General features: G+C 41.8%; 1 protein-coding gene across 5 annotated transcripts in view; it reads left to right on the top strand.

The window, feature by feature from the left end:
* Positions 1 to 23,501, top strand: part of ARFIP1 (ADP ribosylation factor interacting protein 1) — a 290,148-nt gene that overhangs the window by 133,245 nt on the left and 133,402 nt on the right. For all 5 annotated transcript variants that reach the window (XM_029608580.1, XM_029608504.1, XM_029608750.1 and 2 more), the window contains one exon: positions 5,640 to 5,741. In XM_029608580.1, coding sequence (XP_029464440.1) covers positions 5,640 to 5,741 — 102 coding nt within the window. The remainder of the gene's footprint in view (positions 1 to 5,639; positions 5,742 to 23,501) is intronic.

Raw genomic sequence — 23,501 nt, forward strand, 5'->3', positions numbered from 1 at the left:
ACAGATCTCTGAGGCACTCCACTGTTTACCTTTTTCCACTGAGAAAATTTTTCCACTGAGAAAATTGACCATTTAATCCTACACTGTTTCCTGTCTTTTAACCAGTTTGCAATCCACAAAAGGACATCGCCTCCTATCCCATGACTTTTAGTTTTCTTAGAAGCCTCTCATGCGGGACTTTGTCGAACACCTTCTGAAAATCCAAATACTCCACATCTACTGGTTCGCCTTTGTCCACATATTTATTCACCCCTTCATAAAAATGTATGAGATTTGTGAGGCAAGACTTCCCTTGGGTAAATCCATGCTGGCTGTGTCCCATTAAACCATGTCTATCTAAATGTTTTGTGATTTTATTCATTATAGTAGTTTCCATGATATTTCCCGGTACTGAAGTCAGGCTCACCAGTGTATAGTTTCCCGGATCTTCCCTGGAGCCCTTTTTAAATATTGGGATTACATTGGCCACCCTCCAGTCTTCAGGAGATTGGATGATTTTAATGATAGATTACAAATGTTTACTAATAGGTCTGAAATTTCATTTTTTGAGTTATTTCAGAACCCTGGGGTATATACTATCTCCAGTCCAGACAATTTAATACTCTTAAGTTTGTCAATCTGGCCTACTACATCTTCCAGGTTCACCATAATTTAGTTCAGTTCATCTGAATCATCACCCTTGAAAACCACCTCCAGAACTGGTGTCTCCCCAACATCCTTTTCAGTAAACACCAAGGCAAAACATTTGTTTAGTCTTTCCTCAATGGCCTTATCTTCCCTAAGTGCCCCTCTAATCCCTGGATCATCTAATAGTCCAACAGACTCCCTCATAGGCTTTCTGCTTTGGATATATTTTAAAAAGTGTTTATTATGAATTTTTGCCTCTACGGCCAACTTCTTTTCAAATTCTCTCTAAGCCTGTCTAATCAATGTCTTCCATTTAACTTGCCAGTGCTTTTAGTTTATCCTATTTTCCTCTGATGGATCCTTCTACCAGTTTTTGAATGAAGATCTTTTGGCTAAAATAGCCTCTTTCACCTTACTTTTTAACCATGTTGGCAATTGTTTGGCCTTCCTTCCACCTTTCTTATCTAGCATTACAATTCCTGTCACTGCCTCAGAGATCCTCCCATGCTTTCTTGAATTCATATACCATGTTCATCTCTACCACTTTCCATTGTGAGGCTGTTCATGCATCCACTACTCTGTCCATAAAGAAATATTTCTTAAAATTAGTCCTGAGTCTACCCCTTTTCACTTTCACTCCACCCCTTATTCTAGATCCTCCTTTCTGTTGAGAGGCTCACCACCTGTGCATGGAAACCTTTGAGATATATTTAAATGTCTCTATCATATCTCCCTCATCTTGCCTTTCCTCTAGGGTACATATATTTAGATCTTTGTCTAAACCCATACACTTTAGAATGAATACCACTGACCATCTTAGTAGTCACCCTCAGGCCAACGCCATCCTATTTTATATCCTTTTGAAGTTGCATCTCCAGAATTGTGCACAGTCTCACCAGGGACCTATACAGGGGCAATATCGCCTCCCTTTTTCTGCTGATCATTCCTCTCCCTATGCAGTCAAGCATCTTTCTGGCTTTTGCCGTCGCTTTATCCATGTGTTTCATCACCTTAAAATCATCAGATACCATCATCCCCAGATCACACTCTTCTTTTGTGCTTAGAAGAATTTCACCTCCGGTAGTACACCTCTCCTGCAGCTGAAATGTGAAATACTATATAATTTTTTTTTTTTTTTTTTTTTTGAATCAGCAGATGGACATGGTGCTCAGTTGTGCAAATTACATTTGGTGCAATAGAAACTGGATTAACACCTACCCTGATTAATATTTTTTCCTTTTTGTAAGAATATTTAATTACTAAAATAGGGAATTGGGCCTATCCTACCAGCTCAGGCCATAACATTATGTGCAATGGCATGTGGAGCTGGGTTTGCATGCCTCATCTGTCATCTTGGGCCTGGGCATACTGCAGAGGTGTGGCACACTCGGGCTTGTGGAGAGAGAGGGTACATGGTTGCCACTATTATGGTGGCTCCTGACAGCCAGTGAGTGGCACAGAACATGCACATCAGAGGAGGAGACAACCATTATCCCAGTGAAGGCTGGATCTCCGGAGCATTCTGTCTGGCGGGGAAAGCATCAGAGGTTTCTGGGAAGAAAAAGGGGTAAAATGGGAGAAAAAAAAAAAACAGGATACCTGCATGGTTTGATCATGTATGGGGGAAAAAAATCCTTAATTTTGTATAGAAAAGACCCAATTTTTGTATACTTACTGACTTAAAATAATGCAGAACTCTACAGTAATGCTAAATGCTTTAGTAAAGTATATAGAAGAATCTGTTTTCAAATGAAGCTTGGAGAGAGTTTGACATGAGAACAATTGATGAATAATGAGTAAAGATAGAGTGAGTTCAGAGGAGGAAAGAAACAAGAGTTCTTCCATTATATTTTATATGTTGGTAGATAAAGCCCCCAGGACCCAATCTAGTGTGGACATTTCCCGTTCTACTGCAATAACCCGTGGGCAATTTTTTTTCCCTCCAGTTTTACTGCTCATTTGATCTTATTCCATGCTTTAAGTTCTGGTATCATTTTTGCTCCATCACATCCGCTATGCGTTCAGCACCCTTTGCGCTGTGAAGAAATGCCATCCTTGCAGCCACCATGTCGTGCTCCTTGTTCTAGAACTTTCTTTCCAGTGAAACATGCCTGCTGCTTGTGTGTCGTCGCTGTTCCCTTTTCCTCCGAGTCTCACCTTATAGGGATGCAGATGCCTTTGAAGTTGGGCAGAGAAGGAGCTCGCTGCTGTAAATGGGGGAAGGGAGCCCAGCCTGTTCTCCGACGCTGTGCTTGAAAATGGGATGCGCTTGAAGTGAGATTTGGGCAGAGAATGAGGTGGGGGGGGTGGGGAGGGTGGGCCTTGGCATATCAAAAAGTTAGTTTGCCTGATGGCTAATCGGCAACTAGGTGTAGAGGGGTGCATAAGTACAACAGAACCTGAAGGAATGGTATTCATTCTTCCAAGGCAAAGTGTCTTATTGTCCATCTAGATGCACATATCCATCCATCTTCTTGTTTGGAAATTAAGTGTAGCTCATAATCTACTCTCAAAATTTAACAGGGAGTGAGTTCCCTTCTGCAAATTTGTATTCCTCCCTGCCCTGAAGTGTAGGAAGGGTGTGCAGACTGCGAATTCGGTTTAAATAAACTGAACTTGGATTCATCTGTTTCATGCTACAGCAAAGCAGTGCTATTTGCGTGTCCTGTATCGTATGAAATTTCCAGCAGCAGTAGGAATTTTTTTTTTTTTTAAAGTAAGATTGACCCGCAACCTTGTTGGATTGGTAGCTTTGACCAGCCAGGCAAGGCAGTATCACATTTGTGAACAATAAATCACCTTTATCTAGTGCAAAAGTGGAAGTCAATGGGATGTCAGAAGTACAGGGAGAGAGGAAATAGCCAGCGGTTGACTGCATGACCGATCTGCCTGGAGGAGGCATCCGTTAGGCGGCAGAAAGGTGAGGAAGCAATCCAGTCTTACATTGCAGATGGTTATTTATGGTGCACAGGTGAGTGTGCCAAGTTTAGGGATGACGCTACCTCAAATGCCTAAATGAGCGGCTTAGAAAATAAGTTTCATGTCTTTAAAGATAGTAATCATCCCTTCAGGTTCATATTTCAAAACATTTTAGTGCACAGATAAGTTATATAAGGCCAGCTTCTTCTTACGCACACAAAAAGAAATGCCAGGGTTCTTTTCTTAACGGGGAAGGGAGAGGATAACACTGCAAAGGCCCTCCGGTGAATTTTAGTTTCCTTAGACTTCAGTTCACTTTCCAAAATAACACACCGTACGAAGGAGGGGTGCATCCCAAAGTAGCAAGGAAAAGCTTTTTACAACCCAACAGTCTGGGGGGGGGTTTCTGTTCCTTTTAACTTAAAGGACCTTTCCAAGCCAAGAATGCCTGAATAATCTGTTGCAGGCAATCTCTATCCCAGGCCTAAGATACTTATTGATCCTGCATTGGATACATCTAAAATTTGATGCAGTTTGCTCCAAGGACAGCCCTCATGGCAGGGGGGGGGACGGACCTCTGCAGGGGTTACTGATAAAATAAAACTGCTCATCTCCTCTCTCTCCCTCTCTTCTTCAGGCTTGAGGTAAATATTATTATACGAACTGGATCTATCCCAGAACTAGGGGGTTGGAGCTCGTCCTCAGCTAGCTTAACGTAAACTGGAAGGGCTAAACTTTCTGGGACGAAGACCTCCACCAACTCCTTCATCTGCTTCTGGAAGATGAACTCTCTCTTTGCTAGGACTGTACTTAAGGTCTACGGGTCTCCTTTTAAAGCCGGGGAAGAATCGGGCCAAGGCGCTCTCTCTCCTTGAGGGCTTAAAACCCGCGCGCCCCTCTCCATTGCTTCAGAGGAGCTTCCAGTTTTGCCATCTCTGTATCTTTTTGTATTCCCCTCTCTTACCTAACCGTTCCCTTTCAGGATGGGCTGTACCATGATGAGTCACCCTTTCTCCTAAGCCTGTCTCCGCTCCCTTTACCCGCAGAAACCACATCCCTGCCCTCCCGAAGGGGAAAGGCGCAGAACTAGAATGTTCTCTACAGCAAGGAATGTATTTACCCTTTACCACATTAACGTGCTCTGTAGTAAGGCCAAAGGTACGTCCTGCTGCACTGTAATCGGCAAACAGGTTATCACAAGGGAAAATGTATAATTGTGTAAAAATAGAATTGCGTTCCAGAATTTGAAAAGGGTCTCCCTTCCTTGTGGGAAACATAAAGGGTTTTCCTGAGTGCTACAAGAATGGGAACGGATGATCAAATAGGCTATCGGACATCCTTGAGGATTTAGGAGAAGTCGATAACAGAAAGCACTTACATCAGTTTTTGCCGAGTTGCTCGTTACTCTGGAGAGCATTCGGACGCGTTCCCAGTCAAATTCGTGCAAGTGGCCAGCTGGCTAACAGTTCTGGGGCCAGCCTGTATAGATCAGAGCCCGGCTTGTTCTCCTCTGCCGTTGTAAAGTACTGAAATGCTCCCCCTGTTTGAGACAAAAAGATGATTAATGTGCATTTGTACTGTGGCTTTTCTCTCATACCTGATCAGAGCACGTTATCTTTCTTTCTTCATAAACTTTCAAGCTTACTACCGTCTGGCTAATTTCTGGAGGCTGTTTTCTTTAGAATGGGTTTAGTTTACAACAGCCTTCAGTTTTTCCCAGTTTATTTTCACACATGGAAATGCAATTAGTCTTACAGCAAAGATGTAAGGATTAATTGCTGGGAAGCGACAGTAAGTGACTTTACAAATCTAGTTTTCTAAGCAACTTTTATCCTACTCTATGCAAAGAGCTTTACTCCTTAAATACTGTACTATGCCTGTATATATATATATGTGTGTGTGTGAAATAAATAAATATATGTGATAGAGAGAGAGGCCTCTGCTTGTATGTGAAGTTGCAGTCTGATTATGAACCTTTATCTCCAAATGTGCAGCTCCTTCGGGTAGCTCAGTGTGGTATATGCAGAATCAGTAATTCACAGATTAATTGGAGTATGAGGTAACTTTGATTTCCTTTTTCTGGCCTGTTTTAGGAGCTCATGATGGATCAAGACTCACCAAAAAATGCAGCAGCTGAAATTTCTGTGACCAGCAATGGAGAGCTTGATGATTCGCTTGAGCACAGTTTTAACAGGGTATGAGAATTTATTTATTTATTTATAGAGTCTTCTATACCGATATTAGTGGAGACGACATATCGGTTTACAGCGAACTTGTAGAATGGAAATTACAATAAACAGGGGAAGGGGAAGAGGATACATAGAACCAGAGAAAAGCGAGGAAATGTTTACTCAAAGGAACCAACATAACATGTTTGGAAATCTTCTCCCATGAAGGGAAAACCTAGTGAAAGAGGACATCCTGAAACAAACCCAACTGCCAGTAAAGGTTCATTTCCCTCCCCCCGATTAATTGCAATATATATTTCTTTGGAGAATTGAATGTCATTCATGGCATCAAAGTAGACGGCCCTCAAGAATATTACCTGCAAAACGTGTGAGGTATGCTTGCATTGTAAATGCATCTGCCCCTAGCCCGCTGCCAGCTGATCCACGCTCTCCCAGAGCTGCGTGGGCACAACTGAAGGATAGAACTGGCTGCAGCGTTTCACTGTGCACGGGACTGTGTGAGAGCTGGCCCATGCTCAGTCCCTGCAGCAGCCCTGCCCCCTTCTCTTAGGTTTCCTGTTTAAGGAGGACGTGAGCGTCCAAGGGGGCAGAGCCAACGAGAGGGGACTGTCGGCACGGACCAGCGCGCGCACAGTCCTGTGCTATTCCTCCCAGCAGTACCCTGCTCACCTATGATGGGGCAAGGATCCGCGGGTCAAAATGATGGAGGAGAGTAGGCAGGTGAGTAAACGTTATCGTCAGCCAATAGGTTTCGTGTGTCATTCGCAAGGTTAACAGTAGACAGAATTGTAAGTACAGGAAAAGATGCATTGACTCTTGGTTTTGTGGTGGGAGGGGTGTTACAGACGACGAAAACCTTTCCCGGAAGCTGTTCTGCATTTTTCTCTTTTTACAGTCCAAACTGACACTACACGGGGTAAGCACTAAAGCGTGATAAGAGGCCGATGACCCCTCACTAACTTTACCTTATAAATCTGTTAGGGTGTAGTCACAGAAAAAAAAATTGACTTTGAAAGGCAATAGCTAGAGATTTTTTGTGTATTACCAGTTCTACTACTAAACATGTCTATAGCAGTACAACACCTATGGCAGTCCCTTCTCAGTAGAGCTTACAGTCTAATCAAGGCATTTAGAAAATACCATTCTCAAAGTCTCTCTTGCTCTATATGTTTGTCTTGATTAGATAGTGCTGCTTGTACAACACTGCATTTGGCGAGCACTGCTGTAGATCAGTGCCGCTCAACCCAGTCCTCTGGACAGGCCTAGCCAGTTAGGGTTTCAGGATATCCACAATGAATATGCATGAGAGAGATTTCCATGCCCTGCTTCCATTGTATGAAAATCTCTTTCATGCATATTCATTGTGGATATCCTAAAAGCTGACTGGCAAGGTGTGCCCGGAGGACTGGGCTGACAAGCACTGCTCTAAAAGTGATAAGTGCTGGTAAACAAAAGAAGAAAACCTCAGGTTATTGCCTTTTAATACAATTTAGATCTAGCAGAAGTTCTCAGGTTTGCAGCAGTGTATTAAACCTCTCCTCTGTGGCTTGATGGCTGAGCACGTAGCACAGTGCTCCTGAGGAATGGGTTAGTTAACGCTTTTGCGTTTTGGAGTGTGTGTTCCTTTATTTTAGCGAAAATTGATTGTAATTCAGTAGATTTCCTTCAATCCCATGACTTGTGTCACTTAATATAGCATTTGAAAATTTTCCAATGCCTTGGAGATTAGACTGGGGATAGAATTTTGGAAGAAACCTCCCCGTAGAAACCTGTGAGATTTTTCTATTAATATTCTACTTCTCTGTTCTCAGCGCCTGTAGAATAGTAGGCCTCGGCTTACAGTGTTCTCGTGGTGTAGCACATGCTGAAATGTCTGATTTAAAATACAGTAAAAGCCCCATTATCCGGCTTGTGTGGGGAGTAGTCTGTAACGGTTAATTGAATATAGAGGTTATATGAGAGTTTCTTATCAAGTGCTTTTCATGAAGGAAAAACGAAGTCCATTTTTATTTATTTATTTTTAGAGTTTTATGCAATATTTATTTAAATTCAACAAATAATGGAATAAGAACACCAAGATCACTCGGTGGTCATCCCCACATACCTTTTATAGAAACATGATTGCAGAAAAAGACCACATGGCCTATCCAGTCTGCCCATCTGTCCAGTTAATTTAGCATTATAATTCTCATCACTTCCTTAGAGATTCCCTGTATTTATCCCATGCTTTCTTGAATTCAGATACTGTTTTTGTCTCCACCACCTCCACTGGGAGGCTGTTCCATGCATCCACCACCCTCCCTGTAAAGAAATATTTCCTAAGATTACTCCTGAGTCTACCCCCTTTCAACCTCAGCGCATGACCCTTCATTTTAGAGTCTCCTTTCCGTTGAAAGAGGCTCACCCCTCCTGTGCATGGAAACCTTATCCCCACTCCCCCACAACACTGCTCACCCGCTTGTATTGTTGTAGCATCATATAAATATCTTTACATGTTGATGGTTTTGAAATCCTTGACACGAGCTTGAGAAGCTTTTTGAAGCAGCTTGTGAATGGATATCTGCCTGCCTGCAGATCGGTTGCCTTTTCTCAGGAACTGGTTGTGAACAGTGACATTTCATCACCTCCTCAACTGAAAGCGACTGCTCAGCTTATTTCAAGTACGGGTCGAGGCTTTGTGCGGCAGTAGTTCGAGTCACTTTAGTTTCTTTGCTGTGACCTCCTTCAGAGTCTTCATTAGATACACTGGAACTCTCCAGATGCACAATCTTTTGTACAATGTCAACATCAGTAAGGTTTGGTGTAACATCAAAGTTTTGATCTTGTTAACCCACTCTTCAATTTTAGTGACAGGGTTTGTGAGGTCAGCATTTAGAAGAACATCAAGAATCTTTTAGTGAAATTTTTTTCTCTCGCACATTGAAACCTTCAAATCATTTTTACATTGGAAGATCCTGCCGCAAAGTTCATGCTATCCACAATTTTGGGCAAGGCTGAAGACCAGACAAACGCCACATTGCAAGCTGCATCTTTAATGGTGTACTGTGACTGAAATTGTTAATATGGGCCTTCTTAATTGAGTTTCTTCCTCATAAAATCCTTGCTGTAGATGGCTTTATGTTTGCTATAATTCCTTGATCCGTTGGCTGTATGAGTGAAGTTACCAGTACATTTATCGTCCTGATGTCATCTGAGAAGCTGTCTACTTCTTGGAGTTGATCTGCTAAATGATCATCACAGGAGCTATAAAGTTTCAAGTAGGTGAGATGTTACCAGTGGATCATTAGTATCTCTAAAATTAAGGCTAAATCCATAACCCAAGGAGTTAATGAGCACACTCGGTAGATTTAGTGCCAGACAAAAAAGGAGGGGTTACAGGGAATCTCCCTGAAATGTTCCTTGCTGGATCTTGATATTAGGAATGACAAATTGTCTGACTTCATAATTCAGATGGCATGTAGTCTACCACGTTTTCATAGTGAATCCAGGGTTTACACTGGACATTTCAAGTCAATTTGTTATCCAAGAGCGTGGAATTCTATCAAAAGCTTTCTTATAGACAAACCATGCCATATTGAGGTTTTGACTTTATTTACAGCTGGCCATGATGGCTTTTCCAGTATCAATTGGTCTTTTGTCCCATCGGCTCCTCTTTTGTTGCCCTTTTGTTCCTTCTGCAGGATGTTGTTAAAGTCTATATGATCACATAGACTTTATCTGCATCCATTACATAGAAAAACTTTGTATATTGTAGGTAAGCAAGCTATTGGTCAGTAGTTTTGGGGATGTTACTTAGGTCTCCCTATGGAAGCAAAAGTGTTCTTCCTGATGTTGTGGTTTTTAGTTCTGTCTATCCGAGTGAATTTTGTAGTTTGCCAGGTCTTGATGAAGAAAAATAGTTGTTTGAGTCTGGAGTTGGACATTCCATCAGTTTGGGGCTCTCTTTAATCTGGTTTCTAGCACTTTCATTGTTACTTCGTTAGTCCATAGATCTCCTATGTTTGTCCTGGGTTACAGAGTTTTGTGGCTACATTTTTTTTTTTTTTTGCCTCTCACTCATTCTGCACAGAAACATTTTTTTTTTGTTTCTCCTGAGTCCGCCCCCTTGGAATCTCACATCAGGATCTCTAGTTCTAGAACATCCTTTCCCCTGAAAAAATGTTTTTGCTTGTACATTTTTTATACCGTTTGAGGTATTTGTATGCCTCTGTCTTACCCCCTCTCCTCTCCTCTTGTGTATTAGTATTTGTGCTAGGCCGCTGTTGAGCGTTTTACATTGCTACTAGTGAGGGAGGAATTGTATTTATGACTGTAATCCTAATGTATAAGGTCCATCATGGTAAGGAATCAAGCAGGTAAAAAAAAGGGTCCAGGAAGAAGATGATCTCAGAGGTAGGGCCCGAACGCTGGAGCTCTGTGCTATTAGACTGGAGGCCAACTATTTGGGTTCCAGTGTTTTAATTAGGGTAATCTTGTGACTGTATTGTGTTTGTTATTCTGTGGTGTTGTAAACCGCCGTGGTCAGCTTGCTATTAGTGTGGTATAAAAGTGTAAAAAAAAAATAAAATCAATCTATACATTTAGTTCCTAGGGTCCTATGTCATACAGACTTGCTGAACCATTTTAGTAGGCTTTCTCTGAACTGCCGTTTACTTTATATCCTTTTAAAGATATGGTGCTCTGGATAAAGTCCCAGTAATGATTCATAGAGAGGCATCATCACTGCTTTTATTTACTGGTGATTATTATTCTTCTGTAACCTCTCATTTGGTTCCTACCATTCTCTTGTCTCGCTGTTTTGCAACCTTGATATCATAAGGTACGAGCACTCTGTGATCTCTCTCGTGTTTGGAGCACATTGGTGTCTTCCCCTCCTTATACTGAAGACAACCTGATCTACCATCGCTAATTCCTGCAAGATTTGCCAATCACTACAGAAGACCTGAGGCTCCCCTGGCCAATTCCCCCCCCCCCCCCCCCCCCACCTTCCCATGCTGTTCGGTAGCAGTAAGAGGAGAGCAGCGGCAAAACCTTGGGCTCCGTCATTCTCTTCCTACCACCTGGGATCTGATTGCTGCCTTGAGCATCCGGTAGTAAAGTGACCTGCGAGGTCCTGAGCGGTAATCGGACCCCCAGGCAGCAGGGGAAGAGGATGTGGCCTAGGGAGCCACTGCTGCTCTCTTCCTTTCCAGCACAGGAAGAGGAAGGGATGATTGGTGGTGAGGCAGTCTGAAAGAGGGGTTCAGGGGTGTGTGAGAGAGATAAGCTGGGAGATGGATGAGTTGTTTAAGAGGCACTAGGAGGTTGTATGAATTAGAGGGGCTGGTGGAATGAGTCTGTGTGAAAGAGAGGCTGCACGATCTGGGGATGTGTGAAAGGAGGAGCTAGGGAGAAGGTGAATGCCTCCATCTTTATACATTGGCACATGGGGCAAGAGAAAGCACTTCGAAAGGGGGGAAAAAGAAGACGAAGATAGAGATGTGAGGGGGGAGAGAGAGAGAGGGCTGGGCAGGCTTGGATTGCCAATAGGCACACTAGGCCTATTGCCTAGGGAGGCAAAAAATTTGGGGGCCAGCAGAACAGCTAAAGATTTTCTGCCTCCCGACGGTGCTGAATCTCCCGCAGCAGAGATCTGCTTCCTGCTCTGCCCTCTCCCCACCCAGTGCCAAGAATATGGGGGGGAGAAACTGCTCTGCTCCCTATTCCAGTCCCTCCCCTCCTGTTCTGTGCAGGGAACGGAAGGAGAGGGGCGAGTCCAAAGCACCCGGCAGGGAGCAAAGACCAAGTCACGCTGCTCTCTAATTCAACCCCCTTCCTCCAGACGTTCAGGGACACAGAGTAATTTTCAAAGGAAATTGTAACATTGCTATCATAGCAATTTTCAAAAGCCTGTATTAAGTACACTTAACGTGGGTAAAACCTGTTGACAATTCGGTTGCATATATTGTAGCAAATTTTTTTTTTTGTCTGAGCTTCCACATAGCCTTGTGTTCTTTCTCATTTTTACTTATTTTTTTCAACTTTTCTGAAGCTTTTGCTTCAGCCAACTCATTCTCAAGTTGCCTTGCTGCCTTGGCAGACCTTCAGCAGTGCTTTTCAGTGCTACTCTAAAAATAAATAAGAATTTAAAAAGTCTTAATTCAGGATGGCCACCTCCAATGGCTTCAAGGGCTGTGTTCGTGGCCCTCGGGATATCCATCTCAGGCAGTCCATGATATCTGTTACAGATGACTTGATCCTGACAACAATGCAGCTTAACTGCTCTGATTGTGGTCAGCTGTCACCGAGAAGAGAAGATGGAGGGACGGAGGAGGTCGGTGAAAGGTCAAAATTGTTCCTTCTCCCAGAGCGGGGCCTCGTTCAGCTCGATCCTCGCGAAGTCAAGCAAGAGGTCCTTGGGGTAAATCTCCCTCAGCTGTGGTGCTGGGGTTCAGCAAGATGTGAAAAGCCGAGCACAGGAACCAGCAGCCTCCTTAGGGCACTTAAGGCTGGATTTTCCCCTCTTTGCAAGGCTCAGTGCGGAAGAAAAATAAGCACCATTCATCGGAGCCAGCAGTGCAGTCAGCACCACGTAAACAGAAATCAACACTGAAGAATGCATTATCGACGCACCAACGGGCTTCAGTGATGTCGACATGCCATTCCTCAGCGCCATCCATGCACTTGACACACTTGATGCAAGAACGGGCATTGGAGGAGACGACTTGCCATTACCTTCCTCCATATTGGTGCCTTTATCTCTGTCTCACCTCCTCAGTCCGGATCCCAGATCTTCTGGAGGAAATCCTCTTCCATCCGATCTTGGGCTTCTTTTGGAGACTCTGGATCCAATGTGCTCCATTGTGCCTCTGGTCTCTCTGCGACCATGAGTGCAGTTAACCCAGGAGAGAGCCTCTTCCTGGATTCCAGTACGTGCTGCTCAGGAGGATGAGTTTCAGAAGAGGATGTCTGTTCCTTCACCGTGGGTCAAAGGACACAACAGTCCATAGACCAGGTGGCTGAATGGGTGACAACAAGGAGGGTGCCCTTCAATCTTTCCTGGCCAGAATGTTGGGTTTGTTCCTGCAAGTGCGAGTCCTTCCCATCTTCACCCCTCGGGAGAATTGGGATAATTCGGCCTCTTGCCCCCCACTTGTAGCCGGGAAACAGGATCTTAAGTAGAGTCCAACAATCTCCGGGGTTTGGGGCGATTCATCTACTGCACCAGTCGGTTGTGGTTGAGTTGCGATTAAAATGCCTTTCTGAGATCTGTGTACTTTGTTGTGGGGTTTTTTTGTGCAGTAGTTCCTCTTCTTTTTTCTTCCAGCTCAACTCAAAACAAGTGCTGGGATTCTGGCACATGAGCCTTCATTTGTAACCACCCAAGAATTTTCTCTTATTTTTTAATAGATCCTCCCACCGTTCAGTCTGGTCATTACAGCGACCATCCTGAGGCTGGAGAACCATGCACCAGGGCTCCTTCTGAAACCCTGTACCTTGGCCTCTCAATCCGGATGCCACTGTCGCTCTTAACAATGACTTGACTTCCCCCCCCCCCCCCCTCCTCCGCGGCATCGAGGCTTAATCTGGGAATTGAAGCGAGGACTCTCCTCTGCACGGCAGCGCTGTCACTGAGCCAGCAGGCCAGACCCCTTGTACCTTTTTTTCTGTTGGAGTCTGTTTGGCCTAACTCCTTTTTAACTGCCTCGTCAGATAACCATACTGGTTTCTTTTTCCTCTGTCTTTTTTTTTATTTTGCCTAAAGTTTATTGCCTTTACAATAGCCCACTGTTTTCCCTCACAAAGGCTTTGGTACCCTGTCAGCATCTTCTCAAGTTAGTTTCCATGTTTAATGAATGAAATACAGGGCTGTGACTTTTGCAGGACCCCTCGTTGCCTTTGCTCTTACCGTACATTAAATCGCTATTCTCTGTTCATATAGCCATAGAAGATGAAGATAATAATATGTACTATACATGAGCAAGTATGTGCTCTCACATTTATGGTGACAGCAAAGAATATGTTCAAATTTTCAGTTTACTTTTTATTTTATTATTTAGTTTATCTATTTGTTTATTTAGCATATTTTTTTTCTCATGTTGATTTTAAATTATTTCCTTCATTCAGTTTGTCCCCATAACATTTTCAGTAAATGGTGATTTTAAGACATAGGCCTTTGGATAAAACCAATGACTGCAAGAGCCTTTGTCTCCCAGTCCTTCTGCAGGAAATTTCCTGCCTTCTTTCTGCCTCTGCCTGGCTACCTCTTTCCTTCCCTTTATTACTCTACTCAAGTCAGAGGTGTATAATTAATTTATTTGGATATTCTCTCTGTAGGGATTGCAGATAATTTATTTCCTATACCTGTTTTTAATTTAAATTTTCACCAGTTATCCACCAAATAATTGACAGGATGCAAAATAAAATGCCTGACAAGTTAAATGTACCTCTCCCTAATTGTAGAAAAGTAATGCAACATGGCAATGGATAATATATGATCTCTCTTCTGAATAGGAAAATGCATTCATGCATACTTTGTAACAAACTTTGTGCCTGACTCGTGACTTAACTGTCATTTTGCAACTTTCAAGAGCAAAGGAATTCCTGGGGCAATAAAGACATCATTGATAAGGAGATAGATTTTTAAGCCAAAATGAAGAAAATTTGCCTTTAATTATTGGGATGTCTTTTTTGGGTTTGACACCTACATGCTTCTTAATGCTGAAAAAATATCTAGGTTTTCTGGCCTTGTAGCTTTGCTCTGAGCCGCTGTTTTGTTGTACCATCCATTAGAGGGCACTGTGGCTCAAGGGAAAGTTATCCTTTTGGACACTTCTGCTTGGTCAGTGTACAGGAGTCGTAGGCATCTTTCTGAAGCATTAAGTTAGACTTCACCCTTTAGAATAAAGTAGTGACCCACAGGGCACTTCAGTCTCGTTTTCCTAAAATACTATATTCGTATAGATTGATTCTGCATCTCTTAATGCAGAACTATAAGCATGAGAAGCATTAAAATTTGAGTGCATTTAGTAGTCACAGTATTAGAGAGAAACACAGTAAGGGAAACCTCTGAAGATGCTGTTAGCAAGAACTCAGGAGCATTCCCATATCAGTACTGGAGAGAGTTTCTGAGTTTCTGGTTGCCCTATTCCTGGGTCTAACCTTTTTTATGGGTGCTAAGAAACATCACAGAAATGTTAAGCTAGAAAATATAAAAATAAGGGATAAAAATAGAATTGGCATACCTTGCTTTTAGCAGTCTTCAGCCAAATGGTCACCCTAAAGGGAGTTCTTAGAGAGGAATCTGAAATTTAGAATGTGAATGACAGATTAGGGAACGATTGAAAAATAAGTAAGAGATGCACATTGAACCCAGTACCTGCATTTTGCAGACTTGCTTGGCATGCGAACTTTGGGAATAAGATAAATTATGGGCGTGTAACATTTAAAAAGTTTATTTGCATTACGGTATCTTGAGGTGGGCTAGAGCTCATATAGCATCATCACGGGTCATTGGGTAATGCAGAGGTTAAGATTGTCCATTACATCTGTTTGTTTATCAGTTCATAAAGTCTGTACTGAATTCTGTGACTTGTTGCTTTTGTTAACCAAAGCAGTCTGAGCACTAAGTCATGATTTCTAGATCCCTGCTTCTCAGCTAGCGTGTAGCCCCAGTGTGATCCGTGCTCTCCAGTTCCTCCAGCCAGCAGGAATGTGACGCTCAATATGCATCGTAACTTAGCCGACTAAGTTGTTTGCACAGCCAGGTTTGAATATCTACTCCTTTAAATTTTAGGAATGATAAGAAAATAAAATGGAAAAAAATGTGGCCTCTGTATCGTGCCATGGTAAGACCGCGCCTTGAGCGTTGTGTGCAGTTCTGGTCGCCCCCATCTCAAGAATTACACAGCAGAAATAGAAAAGGTGCAGAGGAGGGAGACAAAATTGATAAACGGGATGGGCCATCTCTATGATGAAAGGTTCCGCAGTTTACAGCCCCTCAGCCTGGAGAAGAGACGGCTGAGAGGGGACATGATAGAAGCTTATAAAATCATGAGCGGGATGGAACAGGTAAATAAAGGATGGTTATTTATCCTTTCAAATAATACTAAAACAAGGGGACACTGCTTGAAACAAACAATCAGCAGATTAAAAACAAATCATTGAAAGTACTTTTTCACTCTGTGCATTATCTGTTGCCAGAAGACTGATCAAGGTGATTAGCATAATGAAGTTTAAGAGAGGTTTGGACAAGTTCCTGGAGGAAAAGTCCATAATGAGTTTAGTCAGGTAGACTAAAGAAAGCTCTTGCTATCCTTGAAGCAACTAACAGGAATTAGATCTGTATGAGGGAGGCTAAAAACTCCCTCGGGGACTGGGCACAGCTGTCTCGCCCGGTTTTCCTTCAGATCCAGACCCCGAGGAGCACCTTCACCCGAGTACAAGAACTGAGGGCCTAGAAGGGTTAGACAGGCCCCGAGGAGCAGGCAGAAAGGCCTATGCTAAAACCTGCTACATTTCACGAGTATACGACATGAACTTAAGTTGAGCTACATTTTGTGTGTTGATTTACTTTGCACTGTAAATGAATTGCACATAAAGGAAACAGCCCGAGTCTGCCTCAATATTCCTCCGGACTGTTTCCCAGGCCGCTCTTGTCCAAGTTACCGCAGTCTGCTTTATGGGATCTGCCAGGTACCTGTGACCTGGATTGGCCACTGTCAGAGATAGTATGCTGGGCTCGATGGACCTTGGTCTGACCCATCATGGCAATTTTCATGTTCTTATGACAGAGGATCATACAGGGGCAGATAGGAATGAGAGAATTGTATGAAATGTTGGTTCTGTGTGCTGTGAAGATTGACCAAAATATGCTGTAAAATAAAAAGTTGAGAAGCACTGCCTTAGACCACTGCTTCTCAACCTTTCATGACTATTGTACCCCTTTCATTTATTTTGATATATAAGTTGTTTATTCCCAAAATTGCAAAACATTTTACCACAAAAACTCCTCTCCTGCTCCTTTCACGCTGCTCCTTGGGGGAGATGCCACAGGTGAACCGAGAGGAAGTGCAGATTAGTGCTGGCAAAATGTTCTCTTTTTGTGGCAGTGGTAGGTGATTTGTCTCCTGCATTTCATTTCCCAATTTCCTGAGCAGCAGTGGTGGTCTGACTTTGTACTCCTTAACAGGGGTACATGTATCTCTGGTTGAGAACCACTGGTCTAGAGCAGTCTCTCTCGTCATCTCATCCCTTTACCTCAATAGAGCAGAGTTGCTTACTTTTAACAGGAAGTCAGTCCTCACACATGGGTGACATCATCAGATGGAGCCCAGCATGGAAATTTGATTTCAAAGTTTCTAGAAAGTTTGAGCATGCCCTATTGCAGTATTTCCCAATCTTTTCAATCCAAGGCACATTTACGTTTACAAAAATGTGTGGTACACCAACCTTCACAGGGTAGGGAATGTGAACACAGGGAGAACTCCCATGGTCAAAAGAAAAGTTCCTCTTCTAAATTTTAAAACAGAAGGGAGAGAGAAGACAGAGACAATTATCAGCTCCTCACAATGGGTCAGTTCCCCTTATATACAAGTGCAGGAAAACTAGATAAGTGAGTGTGGTGCAGGCAGCCGGCTCAGGGACCTTGGCTGCCGAATGTGGTTTCCAGAGCTCCTCCATTGCTGCTGCTGCTGCTCCTCACACAGAATGAGTCACATCTGTTGCTCAGTAGATGCTCTTTCTGTCTCATTCAACCTGGGGATAAGACAAAAGCTGGAAGAGAACTCAAAGGAGTTAGGTCATGAGATGCTGTGTGCGCCACACTCCATGTCTCATGGCTAAATACAAAAATGACCAGGTGAATTACACATCACTCTCAACAATAACTATATATGTAACACAATGAGAGACGTTAGAGTAATCTATCACAAAAATATAAATAAATCATGTTTTGTTTGAATAATTTCATCAAAATACTGTAGAAATGCATGTATATACAGTGACTTAATTTATATAACTAATGTTTAAATGTACAATATACACTACATAGTGGTTTTTATTGAGGCAATGACATTTTGTATTTGAGGGCATTTGGAAACTAAGAACTAACCTCAATCACACCAAACATACTATCACATAGCTCAATCATTCTCCTTTTATTCTACCTAAAAATATTTTTTCCAACAACATGAAATATCATCAAGCTTATGTTTCCAATATTGCCAATCTTATACTTATTATAGTTACAGTCTTCATTACCAATGGTTTTATACTCTGTTAATACATTTCTCAATGACTATTAGTTATTCCCTCGTTACCAATACTTTTATACACTGTTGTCAACAAGTTTTTCAATGCTGATTGATTGTTCCCCGACAAGGGACCCTCGTTTCACCTAACTGGGCTTCCTCAAGGGGCAATTATTATTATTTATTTTTAAATCAAAAACACTCTTATGGCATATAAATATTCTTCAAAATTCACATGCTTCTTTGTGTACCACGGCAACTCCACTAGAACAGCCTTTAATCATGCCTCATATTGTCTCCCTTCTTTTCCATGCATCTCGTCTTATATGTATCTTCACACCACTCTAAGATTAAAGCTGCTCCATACATTATTTCACCCGGCAAACCACCACTAAACGCTAATGTAGCGGAGGAAACAAAGTCTGTCTCGGCCAAAAGGGCACCCAGATGGAGGTAAAGGGATAGATGTCCAGTTCTATATCTATGCTGATCCCTCATGGAACACCACCTCTAAGCTCCGTCTCTACCATTAGACAATGGCTTATGCATAATAAGCTGGCTCTAATTCTGTCTAAAACAGAAGTGTTAGTTCTGCAGCATGGAAGACCAAGAGATATCCTTTCAGTTTTTCAATTGAAAACACCAGTTTAGAAATTGCACATTCAGTACATAGTTTAGGTGTAGTACTAGATCTCGGCTTTTTCCTTTCAAGCTCAAATTAAGTCTGTTGTCAGATTGGGTTTCTACAAACTGCGCCTAGTGCATAACTTGAAGCCACTGCTTTCTCCTAGTAATTTTCATTCTGATGCTCAGGCCCTTATTTTACCGTTACTAGACTACTGTAATTGCTTGTACATTGGGTTACCAAAATCAGCACTTCACTCTCTTCAGATAATTCAAAATGCCGCAGCACGATTAATAAGAGAACGTATCACTCCGGTCTTAAGACTTCCACTGGTTACCTGTTGTGTCCAAAATTCGGTATAAAGTTTTGATACTTGTACAGAAACTATTGGCACTGAATTCCTTTCCTTAGACAGATGCCCTCTTGTACCTCTGCGCTTCGTCCCATGTTTTGAGATCCTTGCAGCGGGACCTGCTGGATGCACTGTCTATTCGTAAGGCCAGGTTTGCAGATATGCGAGAGCGTGCTTTTTCTGTGGCCGCGACTGATGCACTGCACAAAGACATTTAAGGTGATGTTAAAGACTTATCTTTTCAGGCTAGCAAACTAATAGTTCTGAGTTGCTCTTTGATTTGGTTTTTGCTTCTCTTTATTTTTGTTGTTTTATTTGTGTTCTATTTTTTACTGTGGATGTTTTATTGTTCACCACCTAGGTATTGTCAGTATACAAATCAATGATATGATAAGCAATTCTAATTTTTTTGAGTATGAAACACAACTGAAATGAATGTCATCTTTGACTTTTGATCTAGTAGAAAAGTCTATATCAACAATTTAAAGCACTAGGTGACATAGGTCACATCAATGCAGCCTCCATTACTACCTGTGAAAATGTGCTGGGTTAGAATGCTGTTAATCTTTGTTTTTTTGGTTTTTTTTTAAATCAACATTGTTTACTATATGGTTAGCTTTTCATTTCCAGTCATTCATTCTTAACTGGAAATAAGATGAAATGAGGAATTTTTGGTATATTTGCCCAAATATATTTTGAGTGTGCCATTAAGATCCTTAAATCTGATGGAAAACGTATTTGATAGTATTTGTGCTCAGTTTTACCTTTTGGAGTTTTATAATATAAAGGTAGCTTGATGAAGGTTTATTTTAAACTCCAATTTCTTCAGAGTATTTATTTTTGTTTTTCAGTTTAACTCTCCTTTCTCAATATGGCTCAAGGTGGGGTACAATAAAAATAAACACAATACATCATAGCTGACAATTTAAAACGAAGACTAAAGGCACATCATAACTAACAACCATAATTAAAAACCGCAGGACAGAAGCACAGAATAACACAAGTTTAAAAACGCTATCTGCTGCCAGTTCACACACACCAATTAAACCTAATCCCTTGACTATCCAAAAGCATGCACAAATGGCCATGCATTCAGATTTTTACAAATCCATAGACAGCATGATTCTAAACGAATATTAGATGGTAAAATCTTCCAGGAACCAAGTGCTCATTGACTAATGCATGTCAGCCTTGCAAAAGTCAGAGGGAACCAATTACAAACCCTGCTTGGGAGGACCTGAGCATAGCATGATGATAAATCTGCTTGATATGCTGGCTTAACCATATGAAGACAAAAATAATTGATAATATCTTCACACGTCACCTGGACCTTCACTGGCAACCCTTGGAGATCTTTCAAAATGGGAGCAAAATGCAACGAAAGTGGGCGACCTTTTAAAAGCCAAACTGCAAGTTTGGTGTCCGGGTGTTGTATGTGTGATTGTAGCATAGTAAAAGAGGAAAAGTTTGGTTTACTTTGATTCTTACCCTTGCTATACCCCATTGACATTTAGCAATGGGGTTAAGAAAATCATGGGCTCTGAGTATATAGTTGTCCACCTTCAAAAACAGATATATTATGAACGTCGCCATAAATATCCATCCTCTTAATCACAGAGAACCATTGCTAAGAGTTGTATATCAAATGAAACAAGAAATAACAGATTATGCTAGACATCCTTGGTGTGTATTCCTGTAGAGAGGAAATAAATTGTTGATTTGGGGAAGCACTTACTTTGAGATCCAGATCTCAGTTGACATCCAGTCTAAAAACCTTTTAATAAAGAGACCAATATCTACCTTAAACTTCCCATCACCTAAGAATCCAATGATAAATTAGTTTAGAAAATAGAATGAAGTAGAAAATGTTCACTAGTCACCTTAGATAAGCCATCGTGTGTCTCCCCTATGGTTAGTTAGGGTGGACTAGGGATGTAATCATTTGCTGAAGCCAAATGCTCTTGTATTTTTTCAGAAAGGATTTTTAGATGTTTCTTTTAATAATAAGCTGATCTAATTTAACAAAACTTAATTTTTCTCTTCTTTAAATATGACATTTTGATTCAGCCTTATAAAACAATTTGAAGGTTTTTGTTCGGCAATATGCTATTCAAATCTTCAAGAAAAAGATGGGAAACCCAGGTGTCAAGGACATCGTAATATTTAACTGGAAGTATACCTGGACTCATTCTCTCACATTTTTATGAAGCTTTGTGCTTTGCTTTCTAGCTCTGATGGCCTAGGAAGCTTCACTTTTCAGTGTGTTCATCAGAAAACATCTACGTATATTCTCGTGTATAAGTCGAGGGTATGTTTTGGGCCCCATAATTAAGATTTATCCATCACCTGTGGATAAGTCGAGGGTAAAACCTAGGGGAGCTTATGAAATGGTGAAATCATACTAAGAAACAAACCAATAACTTAAGAAAATCGCTTTTATTTATTTTTTTAAAAGTAGAATAGTGTCTGATAAACATCATTTAACAAGTTAAGAAAATGTCCCTGCTGTTTGAATCTTTGCCTCCCTCCTCCAAGGCTGTCCATGCTGTTTTGAATAAAAGAGGATTCAATCCTTCCAAGTCCGATTCTTCATTTTCAGAATGTTCAAATAAATCGTGGAATTGTTCTTTGGTACCATCAGCATAAATGTTGTCTTCGCTATCTCCATCTGTTGAATCATTATCCGATGCTGATTCATCTTTGTCTTCCTAGATGGTGTCAACTTCCGATCCATCAATAGCATTGCTAATGCCGTGCTTCAGGAATGACTTCTTGACCATTTCTGGTGGAATTGACTTCCAGGCATCCTTTACCCATTTCGCTTCCAAATCAATGTCTGCTTTCATCAGATTCCCTCCTTTTGTTAACTTTACTTGACCAGAAGACATCCATTGTTGTCGCATATGCCACAATTGGTCCTTGAAAGGCTTGTTGAGACAAACATCTAACAGCTGGAACATTGATGTTAGACCTCCTGGAATCACTGCTAATGTGATCGCCATTTTCTTTGCATCATCCTTCACATCCTCTGTTATATGTGTGCGGAACATATCCCACACCAATGGTGACTGTCGTTTTCTTAGCCCCACACTTGGTTGCCTACCCCACACATCGCACAGCCACCATTTCGTTCCCTCCTCATCCATCCAGCCTTTAGGGTGAACCCGAACAGTTATGCCTGCTGGAATTTTTAGGTTCTTCGGCATCGTTTTCCTCTTGAATATTACCACTGGATGCAGTTTTGTGCCATCTGCCAGGCAAGACAGGACCACCGTGAAATGGGTCTATTCATGACCAGTTGTTTTTTCAAGCATGGTCTTCTCACCAATACGATTGCCAGGCATATCAAATGTCATCAGCATTTCAGCCATATTACCAATGTTGTTCATATCGAAATGATTCTTTATTCTCTGCAGAATAATGAATTTGTGGAACGAACAGATCTTTTCATCAAGCTCTTTAGGCAGTTTCTGTGAAATCTTTGTGCACGGATGAAGGCACAATCTATATCTGATCATGAACCGCGAACACCAACCAGACGATGCTTTGAATTCTTTGAGAATATCGGTCGCTGAATATTTTTCTTTTGCCATTTGAAGGGTACAAATCCTAATGCTTGACCAAGTCACAATGTGGCCATTCTGACTGCACTCTATTACCCAGTCATTCAAATCATTTTCTATTCCTTCAAAAGGCCTAATTTTGAAATGTAAGGCTTTCTTTGACTTTGGCATTTCTAGCAGCTTTTCTTCATTTTTTCACCAATCTGACGAGTTTTTCACTAATGTCAAATTCTCTTGCAACTATACAATTATTGTCCTCCTTTGCACAATCTATAACCCTCAGTTTCAGTGATGTGGTGTAAGATGCTCTCTTTCTTCCCAGCACTCATTTTCCTGAGGGTAAGGTGTCATTATTCTAATGACTGTCCCTGCTGTTTGAATCCTTCCTTCCTGCTGTTTGAATCCTTCCTTCCCTCCCTCATGTCTGTCCCTCCTGCCTGAATCCTTCCCTTCCTCCCTCCCCCATGGCTGCTCCTCCTGTTTGAATCCTTCTCCACTCCCGTTCCTTAACTCACCCACTGCTATCTGGACAATGGTGGCACTTGCATTTGCTCAGGAATGTCCCTCCTGCCCTGCAATCTCCCAGTAAAGCGGTAGGACAACTTCTCCCCACATCTCCTCCGGATCCCTCGCTGCTGCTATGAGGACAATGATGAACTTGTGGTCATTCACGTACATCCTCCCTCCTCCCCCATGGATCCCAGTGGTGCTTTGAACCATGTGGTTCTAAGTGTGCCAATCAGGCCCTGGTTTGGGAGGGGGGAGAACACACCTGCGCAACCACAAGTGCTGTCGTACCGGCACTATGTAGATTGACCTGTGGATAAGACTGATTTTTAAGGACCGTTTTTGAGGGTAACATTTTTTTACTTATACACAAGGGTATACGGTATTATTAGAGGCATAGCTTGAATTTTTTTTATTGTAGATTTATTTTGATCCTAGGTTTTAATTCAAGAAAGTTATTTCATACATGTTCTATATTTTTTGTCTCCT

Source organism: Rhinatrema bivittatum, chromosome 1, assembly GCF_901001135.1.
Source record: "Rhinatrema bivittatum chromosome 1, aRhiBiv1.1, whole genome shotgun sequence".
Lineage (NCBI taxonomy): Eukaryota > Metazoa > Chordata > Amphibia > Gymnophiona > Rhinatrematidae > Rhinatrema > Rhinatrema bivittatum.